The sequence below is a fragment of the Coloeus monedula genome (genome assembly GCF_965178545.1).
Source record: "Coloeus monedula genome assembly, chromosome: 2".
NCBI classification, from domain to species: Eukaryota; Metazoa; Chordata; class Aves; order Passeriformes; family Corvidae; genus Coloeus; species Coloeus monedula.
Genome location: NC_138782.1, coordinates 28669836 through 28682325, shown reverse-complemented (window position 1 = coordinate 28682325; position 12490 = coordinate 28669836). Strand labels below are relative to the sequence as shown.

At 38.1% G+C, this 12490-nt stretch overlaps 1 protein-coding gene across 1 annotated transcript in view; it reads left to right on the top strand.

The window, feature by feature from the left end:
* The window catches only part of THADA (THADA armadillo repeat containing), a gene marked incomplete at its 5' end in the record, with an annotated part of 153336 nt that overhangs the window by 18085 nt on the left and 122761 nt on the right, over nucleotides 1-12490 (top strand). Inside the window, 2 exons of the mRNA XM_082302617.1 lie at nucleotides 4081-4190; nucleotides 11381-11513. Coding sequence (XP_082158743.1) covers nucleotides 4081-4190; nucleotides 11381-11513 — 243 coding nt within the window. The remainder of the gene's footprint in view (nucleotides 1-4080; nucleotides 4191-11380; nucleotides 11514-12490) is intronic.

Here is a 12490-nt window from a genome sequence, read left to right as displayed (position 1 = left end):
TAAACTGACATCATGTTCAGAGTTTTCTTTTGTGTCATTTTGTACTCTACATATTGGGATTCTGCTTAAAGCTCTTCCTTAATTAAACTTCATTGTCAGTAGTTCTGAAAGTCAAACATGCTGACTAGTCTTAGTCTTGTCCTCCTCCTATCTGTTATTATGAATAATTTGTATGTAATGTGACTGTGTCTTTTTCCTCCAATTTCTTTTAATTTAAGAAATCAGAAATATTAATATGCCATCTGTCTCTTGCAGAATGTTGAGTTCAGTGTTTACAAGAAATTAGATTACCGTGGGCATTTATTTGGGAAATATTTTGTGTTTATTAAATTTCTGTTTTTAATTGATGACCTTTTCATTTCCATATGTTTCAAGAAAACCAGTCTGCATAGAAGGCTGAAATATGAAAGACCAACTACTTTTTAACCTCTTTTTGTTTCCAACAGAAAACACTTAATTAGTTTTTCTTAGGCGTTAGAACTTTATATTTTAAAATAAAAAATAGTGTTATGTACTCCAGATCTTATTTCTTGTCTGATGTTGTGGTGCCATGGGAATAGTGTTGGTGTCTTTATTCTTGCATTGTCTCCAGTCCTCGTGTTTTCATCTGGTTAACAGCTGTGCTTGTATTGTTGCAGGGGTCTGGAGGGCAGATGAGAGAACAGATATGCATTTCTACCATTATGTTCCTTATCTGCACCAAGTCAAAGAGGAATTGGTATTTTAGAATGAGTCAAACTGCAGCATGTGTGTTTTTGGAAAGCAGACATTGATAGGTGCTCTTTCAGAAATAATACATTATTAAGGAAGGAGTTGGACTTGGATGGTCCTTGTGGGTCCCTTCCAGCTCAGGATTTTCTGTGATTCTATGAAGATACCTTCTTTGTTTATAGATGCCTCTTCAGCTTGTTTATGCTTCAGATGCCTTCCTGTAAAACAGAATGCCTACATTCTAGTTGGAAGAAGGCTAATTCTTGAGAAGTCAGTTTGAAATCCTGATTTTCCTCAGGCTTGCAAGCACATACACAAAGAAATACAGTTTGGCTAAGTGCCTAATAAATACTATAGGAAAAGTGTGGGCATTTTCTCTATACTTTTTGTAACTTTAGGTCATAATTTGTATAAAAAAATAAAAGGGAATTTCATCAGAAATGACTACATATGTCAATGTCATAACTGCTGGGACTTCAGACTTATTAAACACTTTTCAGTGTTGACAAATAGAAAACTGGATTTTGTTATCTTATGCATGTAGAACTTTTCTTTCAAGTTCCCCATTCTTTTTCTTCGTTTTACAAGTATTGAAAGAGATTTAAGAATACAGAGAAGGAAAAATTTGAGAGAAACCTTGGTCGTGTTGCCTTGAGCCAGGGCTAAGTAATTGTTGAGAAAAATCTGGGAGCACCTCTTGGCCAGTCTGTCTCATCCTGTTGCAAACCTTCTTCCTGTTGTACCTTGCTCCACATCTAGGTCAGTTACTGTATTGAATTGTGCCTTATGGGATCGATGTTGTCGTAATTTATTCACCCAAAAGATTACAGTGAGTGCTGAATTTGCTCACAGTCTTCTGATTGCTTGTACCTGCTTTTTTAATGGAGCATGCAGGTGGACAGACAGTGTCTTACAGTGCTGGTATGCATTAGGAAATGGCACAACAGAACTGCCTCATGGTAGGCAGTGTAGTGCTGGGGGCTACCCTTTGTAGCACTGGTGCTGCCTATTGTGCTGTCTACCTATGGGGGAGAGGCTGGCAGGGAGGCAGCTTGTGCATGATGCTTTATTGTTGTTGCTAGGAAGTTGGGACAGTATCACATTTGCACTCTCCTTGTCTTTTGAGTAGGAAATTGGGTTTACATGGCAGTTGATGGTCCGGTGTGCACTGGCTGTGACATCTTCAGCTCCTTGGTGTGCAGATGTGTGTATAGAGGAGTCTTCAAAACCTCAGCTGTTTTACAGTGGTGGCCTTGCCTTCAGAAATAGAAATAGACATAGGAAGTGCAGAGTATAGCTGGAGGAATCTCTCTCTATTCAAATGCATATTCTACTTCTCATTTTCCATCTGATCCTAAAAGTCCAGAGATGGCAGGCTCAGAGTTCTGCCTGTTAAGAAAACTAACAGAAATAGTATCACGTAACCACCAGGTGATAGACAAAATGCCATCTAATGAAGATTTTGTGTTGCTTTTGTCATATGATCTGCAAACCATGAATGCTCCAAGTCTGGGGGAACATTAAGCTCTTCCTCAAACTCCTGTTTATCTCACCTGGGAAGTTTTAAGACTGTTTTGAGAGTTAAGCTTGCCAGAGCTGTGTGCCAAAGTGTAAAGAAACAGGCAGCAGAAGTAAAGACTTAATTGTCCAATTGCCTGTATTAATCTTCTGGAAGGTGTTGTAGACAATTTCTATCTTGAGTCCCAGATTCCTGCCCTCAGCAGCAAGTGTTGCCCTGTAACTTGTTGGTTGTTGAATTAGTAAGACTCACCTGTTACATTCTAAATTTCTGACAAAGAGCTGAGTTATGGCAGTGCTTCTTCCAACCTGTGAGTTCACTTTGATGCAAGCTTCTAGTCAGCTTGACTGTTGCAGAAAGCTCAGAAGTATAAATAGTAAAGTTGAAAGTTACATGACCAAAAAAAACCCCCTCATATGAATTTTTCTAAAAACATAAGCATGGTGCTGGGACAGGCTGGCAAATTGATTTGCATGTGTATGGTTTTCTTGGTTTGGTTTTGTTTACACACCTGGAGAACTGCTCTGTCTGTGGGTCAGTTCCTTGTGAATAAGGGGCACTTACTCCTCCTGTTTGGACTAGAAGGCTGAAATGAAACCCTGTGGCTACATAAGCTACCTTAAAATCGTCTCAGAAATAACTTTTTTAGCTCAAGTATCTCCAGTTATTGTGTGTTTCGCATTAAGTGAGTTTTAGCTGCAGGAAATAATACGTAGACTCTCTCAGATTTTGTTTTTTTATTAAATTATTGCAAGCTCATTGCCTGGGTGATGCAAATTACTTAACAGGAGGTTGAAAAACCATATAGGTAGATACGACATTAACTTCCCATACAACTTAATTACTTGTCAGACTATTAAAGTACTAGAGCAATTGTATAAGTAACAGAACAAGCTGAATTTTATAAGAAGCTTGATGTGATTTTATGCATGTTTTTATATAAAAGCTTTAAAGAAACTTTTACAGGAGAACTTTTAAGAAAGACCCCTGAAGAAAATTTTGCATAATGGCATTAAGTACGTGCTATGCATTTTAAACAAATTAAATGGGAAGTTTGATTTAGACCTTGAAAGTTGATGAGAATTAAAAGAAAAAAAATCAACAAACAAGACAGCCTATGCTCCGTGGAATGAGATTGTGTGGATCTGTAAGCTTCCAAACAGATTTAAAAGCTTGTTATTGTAATAGAGCTGTAGAGTGTTACTCTAAGCGGAAGTTTAGTTATCATATTTATGTTTTAATGCTTTTAAAAATAGCTTTCATTACTACATCTTCTTCATTTTAAAATTGTTTCCAATGGTCAACAGCAATTATGCAGAATTCTGGAACGTTAAAAAATTGTATTTATCTAGGTATTACCTAGTCTAATGTAGATTTGTCTCCCTTTGGTACAATTTTTGGAGTTTGAATTTAATATCTTAAATATTTTTAGGGGTTTTTTTTATGCTGTTAATACTTTATTTGGTATTTTCTTTGGGATTTTAGGCAAGCATGTAGGCAAACAAGAAGGTTTCTGAATTTGTTTCCCCTAAAAATCAGAGCTGTCTCTTTCTTTTATTAAAATCTGAGTATGTCCATCATGGACAAATACCCAATTTTATGTCCTTTATATTTTTGCCCTTTTTTAAAGAATACAGAACTACCCCTTTAACCTAAAAGACTGAGTATAATATTTGTTATCATTAAAGTAAATGGTTGTTTATTATAGGACTTCTAGTTGCTTTTTGCTTGTTCCAGTGACCTTTGCAACAAGGGGGAGGATTGCTGCTTTTAACCGCAGAATATTTTGCGTATATAAATAATGTGTGTATAATTTCAAATGGCTTAATAGCTTTTTTTTTCTTTTTTAGGTCAAAAATATTGGTGATTACTTTAAACATCATCTGCTGCAATCAAGGCACAGGGGTGCATTTGAATTGGCATATGCTGGCTTTGTGCAACTTACAGAAATGCTTTCCAGGTAGAAGATGGGCAACTTGCTGTGTTTTTAATAGAATAGTTTTACCAAACTTTGGCATTGATCCTGAAACTGACTGTGCAGGCAGATCCTTGCTTTCATGTGGATTTTATTTAAGTTTGGTGCAGGCATGATTATGGGACTTACATGATGTCTGTGACTTGGAGTGCAATACTTAGAGATGGTGCTTAGGCATTGAAAAATGATACAGGCATATAATGCTTGCTTCATTTTTCTTTGTTTCTGGCATGTTAGTTTCCTGAACAGCTCTTAAAAACTCTTGGGAAAAGTAGGAGTGTCAGGTTCCTCCATTTCACTCCCCTTTTCTGGTGCTTTATGAAAATGTATGCCAGACTTTTTGCTTTAGCCAGGGCATTTTCTTGGAAACTTCTATTACCTGTCACTGAGTTGGCTATTGTGACATTTGGAAGACTACCTGACAGTGCATCACAAGGTGTGATACGCACCCTGGTTTATTTCTTTCCCCTTGTAACTTCATAATTTCCTAGAGGAACTAAATGGACAGAATTGTCCTGAGGTCTGGGCAGGATCATTGGAATTTCCATTACATGCTTAGCTACTGATTTCAAGTGCTGCTTATGTTTCTTTGTGGTATACAGTGTTTATATTGCATCCACATTTTAATAAGACAAATTAAAATTTCTACTGACTAGGTAGAGTTGGTGGGGGTTTCTTTGGTTTTGTTTTTTTTTTTTTTTTTTTAAATATGTGGTTTTTTGAAAGACCAGTCAAATTTTCAATTTGAAGCATCTGTATTTTCACATCAATGCCAGGTTAAATAACCAGTGTTCCCCTTCCGCCCCACATCAGCCAGTTGGAGGTGCAGATCTTTTTCTTCTTTATTTCGTACTGGAAACAGTTTTGATGGTTTTAGTACAGGCTGGCTGGCTGATCAGGTTCACTGTGTGTCCCCTCAGACAATTTTCCCAACAGAATTGAGGGTTGGTCTCTGCTACAGGATGCTGGGTGAGGCTGCTGCATCTGTGTACCAGCACTGCTGCAGAAATGGGTGTTTGACACATGGTAGTGTTCGTTCTGTGTGCCAGTGGGATGTTAAACTGCATGCCATGATTCTGTTGGGCATCTGTCTCTACAAGGTACATTATTTTCTTTCAGATTATAGCAATCTGAGGGATTTCACATTGGCCTGAGAAGTTCATTAGAGCAAGGTTGTGTGAATGCTCACACTTGGCTGTTTACTCTAAAAGGAAAAAAAGAAGCTTACTGCTTATCTTTTTACCTGTCCATATATTTTATGTACAGTTGTTTAGATATTGTGGTGTTCTTCTATACTACGAAAACTTGGTTCAGGAAGTTCTAAGGTGATGTAAGTTTTCTCCCATCAAATTGAAGAGAGAGTGTGACCCTCCAAATAATACAGTTAAAAAAAAAAAAAAAAAGGAAACAACCAACAAACAGACCTCTTACTACCATGAGTCTTTTTGAGAGGAGAAAGGAGGACAAAATCCAAGCAGGTACAGCCCCACTGGTCTAATCTCAGTCAATATGCGGGACTGTCATGTAGCAAAGGCAAAGTAAAAAGCAGGAAATAATGGAAAACGTATATATAAGACATGCAGTCAGTTTATAGCACACGAGCTGTTTTTCTTTGATTTTCAGTTCTTAAGTTTCTTTCAAAAGCTGAGGCAAATAGAGTAGAGCAAATCTACACAGACTTTGGAAAAGCTGCTGATGTGTTTGTTGCCTCTCCTGCTTTCTGCCGTTGTATTTAATGGAGCGCAATCCACTTAACAGCAGCCTTACGTTGGGTTGAAAAATGAAGAGCCAAGCCCAAGAGAACTCTGCTTTCCTGAAAATTACTCAAACATTAAGTGATATGTATGTATCATCCAGAACAAAACCTCTCCAAAATTAAGGAAGCTTCCTCTTCTGAAATAGCAGTTGTTCGTTACAATTTTTTGGTCAGCCATACTGCCTAGCATTTTTAAAGTTAAGATTATTTCAAGTAGAGCAAGTATTCCTTTGGGAAAAAAGATATACAAGAACTGTGGAAGTACATCCGTTTCAATGAAAGACAGTATTTTCCAGAAACTACAGGTCTCAAGGCTTATATTTGTATTTAAAACAAAGGAGAAAGGAGACTGATACCAGAACAGGAAATGACTCTTTGATTTGGTGCTCCTGGGATATGAGGAGTATTTTGAGACTCTGCTCCAAAAGGGGTGAATTAAGTCTCGGTGAGTGCAGCTGCCTTGTGGGTCTGTTGGTTGTCATGGAGTCTTTCCATGTCCCTGCTGCAGCTGGGGGGCTCCATTCTGCAAGTGAATCTCCACTGGCTCTCTTACAGCTGAGAGGCTCATGGACAGTCCTGAAGCACGTGTGTCAGAATCTGTATTAATTTACTGCTGTGTCCACAAATGCCCGAGGAGAAAGCTTTTGTCTGGGGCAGCTTATAGTAATGTACACCTTAACGTGATACCTCGTTGAACAGGATTGAACTCAAGATATGCAAAAGCACCCTTGACACTTGAATTTGTTCTTTCTGTAAAACACGCTGAAAAATCTAAGGTTGTGCCGAATTCTTTTCCCAGGCATTTGTGAATGACACTAGTTGAACATGGTACTTCACTTATTTTAGCCAAGCATTCTTGAAAGCCTTGTTCTGCAGTGTCTTTTATCTGAGCTCACTTTGAGCTGTACAACCCTTAAACACCAAGACTTTTTAAACCCTTTTTAAACCTTTTTTTTTATAAAGCCTTAGAAGTCTTTTTAAAAACCAAGAGCAGACTTCTTTCTAGTCAGAACGATGGTTTTCAGACCTGTTTGAGTTAGTGGTGAAAGAAAAATATTTCCTCTGCAGAGATTTCTTACAAACCTGATGAAATTGATCTGTCTTGAAATTTGGATGTAAATTGCTGAGTTGGCTTTCAGTATGCAGGTTACCATTCTTCTGTTTCCCTGTTGACATTCCTTCTGGGAGTGTAGTGCTCCCTTTGTCATGCCTGCTTAATGTTGCCTGCAGCTGCACCTCCAGAAAACCATACAGTTACATAACAAGCAACATTCATATCAGTGAAATAAGCAATGTGTTTTTAAAAAGAGTATTTCCTGTCAAAGGCCTGGAGAAATTAAAAATGCTCATTTGGTCTGATAACATGGTGATTAAGAAAAGTCAGAAATCTGTTTTGAACTTGAATCTCCCATAATCCTTACTACTCAAGCAATTTCTCTGTCCCAAATGACGTTTTGCCTGCTTTGCTTTTATTTAGTGATCTCTTTACTGAGACATCAGGTAGAACATAAAGATTTTTGGAAATCTCAAATGGTGTTGCATAGCTATGGTGGTAGTGCTTTGCTTCACTAAGGTTGCAGAATGCAAGGGTAAGGTTTGGAAAGGGTAACGTCATACAGAGCAATGTGTTTACTTAAGAATAATTTATTTTGAACACTTCTAAACATTTGAATTGGATCTTAAACTTGGTGAACACTGTTTTATGGGATGCAGCAAGTTAGGACCATGACAGTTTTCTGGAAATCTAATGATAAAGAAAAATCATGCTTTGATTTTACACATGTTTAATCTGTTAGTATTAGTGAAAATTACTCATCTGTACCTAGTCAGTGTCTGATCTTCTGTAATATTTCTTTTGGGGAGCTGAGAGTAGACTGCTCCTAATCGTTTGCAGTAAACTCTGCTTCCGTCTCATTCTGTTGCTCTGAAGTGACTGTAACTCTGCTTTCCCAGCCTGCTGTGATCTGCCAGGAAGACTTTTAAAATGATTAGATCACTAGTGGACCTTCTAGTGAAACTTACTAAAATTGTAAATAACTTTTCAGCAAAAGTGTAATCACAGATGAAGGAAAGAGTGTCTAAGGGAGAGAAAGAAACTGGGGGAGAAGAACCGTTCTTGTGTATTGAGGTGTTTGTAGAGTTAGGAAATACATGAGATAAGGAAGTAAAAGATACAGTGGTAGGGCACTGCTCAGGTTGAAGATGTGTTAATTTTTAACAGTGTTTGTGTTTTCCCTCCGATTTCTTTTCCTGCTTGGTGTGAGAGAGAGAGATGGGTAATGATACTGTCTTTCTGAGATTTTGAGGCCACCTAAGGTTCTCTCTGCTCTGCTTTACTGATAGAGAAACCTCAAACCCTTCTCAGTGCACGTATATAATCTGGAAAACTTTGCTTCATGTAGAGCAGATGTTATGAAAAGGAGGATGCAAGTGGAAGGACTTCGTAGTTTCAGAAGAGTTGTTCTTAAATGTAGACTTATAACTTAAATAGTAATGGGTTTTTGAGGCTAGATTCTTGTCTCTTTGACAAGTGCCAGGGGGCAATATTATGTCTAACATAAAAAATGGGAATCACTGTTTATGTGAAAAAGAATGATACTGAAGGCCTGTTGAGAGAGAAAAAATGGTGAAAGAAACCCCCTTTTTCCCTAGATAGGAGCTGCTCACAGTGATTGGAAACACTGAATTCTGGATATACACATATAGAAAAATGCTTCTGGTCATGTGACGTTTATGCCACAAAGCACTTGCATCCAGGAAGGCCAAATTCAAGACCAACCCATCATTAACACACCATTTATTTTGGATAGGAGAAGGTACAGATATATGGCTTAGGGAGAGGACTTTAACTTTGGATTGCCAGGCTTTTGTATTCCTTGATACTGACCACAGAAAGGGTTTAGGGTATGTATGAAATTGTTTTAACTGACAGATGGACAGACAGAAAGCTGTAGATACACTTAATGTTCTGCATCATAAGTAATTTGTGTATCAATTTACTGTGTTATATTTTCATTATCAGCAGTATTTGTTTGAGGTGGTAGAAATAATTACTTTTTCATTCTGGAAAATGACATTTGAGCTTGAGGCTTTAATTTTTTTTATTGTAAAGCTTTGTTATTCTTAAAACTTAGGGCCACCTGCTTCTTGTGACAATATTCTTCTTGCCAGACCACAAGGAGACAGAGCTGCCAAGTGGAAGGGAGTAGTCATCTCCATTGCAAAGTCAATAGTCTCTAATGTTTCTAACTCCAGAGCAGTAACTCTTTCACCTTCTAATAAATAAAAGTACATTGGTGGGTGACTGAACAAGGTAGAATTACTTGTGGCAAGATCAAAGGAATATGGCTTTAAGGGAGTCTGAAGTTTGACTTCAGTATGCTTCTCGTCTTTCTACTAGGACTGAAAGGAGAAAAACCCCTCAGTTTACTTAAGAATAAAATATTCGGTGGGCTACATAGCAACTTCTAAATATTTCCCTAATGCTTTACTTTGTGCTCCTCTGCCCCCCAGCAGATGAGAGTATTTCTTGTGGGGTGTTTGTGTTAACAGTAAGATAACATACTGAAGAGAGATGAGCACTGTTCTCTGCATGACTGAATGAAGACATTTAAATTCTGCTTAGCTCGGGTGGTAAGACAAGGTGCAGCCATGATCAGAAGGAGCAGCTTTTGCAGAATGTGTTGATGTGGACGAAGAGAACTGCAAAGTAGCGTCTTAACTGCTGAGACTCATGTAGGAGATCCGTGAGAAGTTTTGTGTAGCCTCAATCCTAGACTTGTATCCTCATTGTGTACCCAAAAGTGAGCAAAGGAATGGATCCTGAAAGTAAGCATGGAGAAGCCAATTATCAGCAAAAGAAGGAGAGCAGTCAAAGAAAAGAGAACTCACTGTGAGTTTCCAGGTTAATCTGATTGCTTCTGTCATAGGCTTGGGGCAGGAAGTGCCTTTCTTTAATGCCATGGTGTAAGGTGACGTATTGCTTGTGAAGCCCTGTTCCTCTTGAGCTCTGCACTGGTGGTTTGCATTCTGACTGCCCTTTTGAAGAGGTGCTGCCCTTAAAAAGGGGGGAGAATGCCTGGCAGCAGTGTAAGAAATGTGGTGGAAATCATGCAGGAGTTACTGGACAGTAAGAAGTGTCCTGTGTCTTCTGCTGACCTGTCTGGCTCTTCCTGTGACCTCGGTTTTCTGCATTACCAGCTTTCTGTTTATTTTGTTAAAGAAGGAAAGGAGGGTTTCACTACAGATTAAAGCCTCATTTATTGTTCATGATCAGGTTTTTAGCCTATGTAAATTCTTGCTTTAATAAGAGGAGGATGAAGAAGAGAATAGATGCAGACCTTCCATTAGATTTTGGTATTCACATCAGTACCTGCTGCCTTTTACCTTTTATTTTAAATTCTTTATTTTAGTCACCCAGGTAGAAAACTTGATTGTAGTCTTACCGTAAGGTCTCACTACTTAAGCAAGAATTTAATTATGGTTCATATTTTTAGGTAAGGCAAGTCCTGCATGGTTGAGATAATTGCAATCGTATTGCCCACAGTGATGAATTATTTCTTCTACTCTGACTCACGTGTCAAACCAGTGTGACAGGTTTTAATAACAATGTCCTGTTAATAGAAATTTCTGTAACAATGAATGGACTTTTTGGAACATTGACATAAGATTAATGGGCTGGTGTTACACACTGAATGTGGTACATTTCACTGAACTGAACTGCGCCAGTAATTGAAACAGACTTGGGTTTTCCCTTGTCCTTGGAAGTCCTTTGCTTTCAGGCAATGCTGAGTTTTATAACTGCAGAGGAGGAGTATTTGATGATAGGAGAGCAATTTAGGTGTTTTATGAAAAGTTTGACTTAGTATTTTGAAAAGAGCAGCATGTTATATTTTTCATTCCTTCCATTGCTCTGAGGTTTGCAGGGTTATTTACATAATGTGTACTTACTTTGAGGGGCTTCAGTTTTGGTTTGTATGGTTATAAACACGATTATTAGTTAGTATAAGGGTCACGCATCAGCTACTATGTGGCAACAAAGATAGGAATTTGTGAAGTGTCACTTCCTACGCAGTGGCTGATGTGCATATGTCTTTGTTTTTTTTCTCCAGAACATGGTAGCAATTTTTGGCAGAAGAGAATTGTTGCAGCATGGAAGCACAGAATCTTGTTTTCTATTCAGTTAAATATATTTTGATAGTGGCACTTAATAAGTAGGGTTAATATAATTTGTACCAACACCGGAAAAATGTACAATTTATTTTAAAATTCATCTTGTTTCATAATAAAAATCTGTGTATGTGCTTGGAGATGTTAACATACAGTAAGAAATAGTTCTTAAGGTTGCTAAATGCTTTCTTTGACTTTGTCCTTGTTTTATTCACTTGTTTCATGTTTCTTATGTACTTGTTTGATGTAGATGTAACAGTGAGAGTCTGCACAAGATGCCAGAGCAGTGGCTAAGCTATGTGTTAGAAGAAATCAAATCTTGTGATCCTTCTTCCACACTGTGTGCAACCAGACGGAGTGCAGGAATTCCATTCTACATACAGGTACCAACTCATGTTACTGCCTCTGACTTAAATGTGTTCTTCAGAAAGACCATTAGAAAAAAGAAAATGACATTTTTCCCACTTCAACCCCTTTTGATCAAACAGTTGTTTTTTTTCCTTTTTATTATACACACTTTGTTTGCCTTTATGCAACCAAGAAGCTGTTTGTAATTAAATGATATTTGGCACCTCAGTTCTGTTGACTCTTGAGATTTTTGGCTTGTGGTAGATTTCAATGGCATTTCTAAAGACTGTGTTTAGGCTTTGTGTTACAACTGTAATAATTCTGGCACATTCATAAATTAATTCAGAGATTAAGTAAGGCTTTGTTAGCCGTGTAACTATGTGCTACTTCAGTGCAAAGCAAAAGGATGGTAAAATATGAACAGACCTTCACAGAATTGTGAAATGGTGGCCTAGAAAATCTTGCAAAGAACTTGGGAAGGCCTTTCAAAAGCAATAACGCACAAGTAATAGTGTCACATTAACAGGTGTTGACTGGCAGTCTCAAGTGCAATGAAGGAGTAGATTACTGAAGACTTCTATCTGTGAATGTGGGGCCATGCTCCCACATTCTTCCCGCTTCTTCTGTTGCCATCAGCTCCATAAATCCCAGCCTCTGACTTCTGCCAAGTTCAGAACTGGTGGTTGCATCGCAGTGTTTTGTCTCTGCTTGAAGTGTCACTTCTTGCTGAATGCCCCATATTAGTATGCAGCAGCTCATCTACATCCTTGTGGGGTCAGTCACTGCAGAGTTGGTTTTGCAGATTACACTTCACCTATTTTCATTCCTTTGTTCCTCAAAGCAACCATATTTGCTTTCCCCTAGATTAACCTCCATGATTTTGATTTTCACCCAGTTTTCTAAGACAGGAGTCCAAGATTAACAATACGATTTGTAACTTTCTTCACTCTCTGAAGTACAGTCTCAAGCACGTTCCAAGAATCTGAGGGACTGCTGGGAGCAAGCTCTCTCT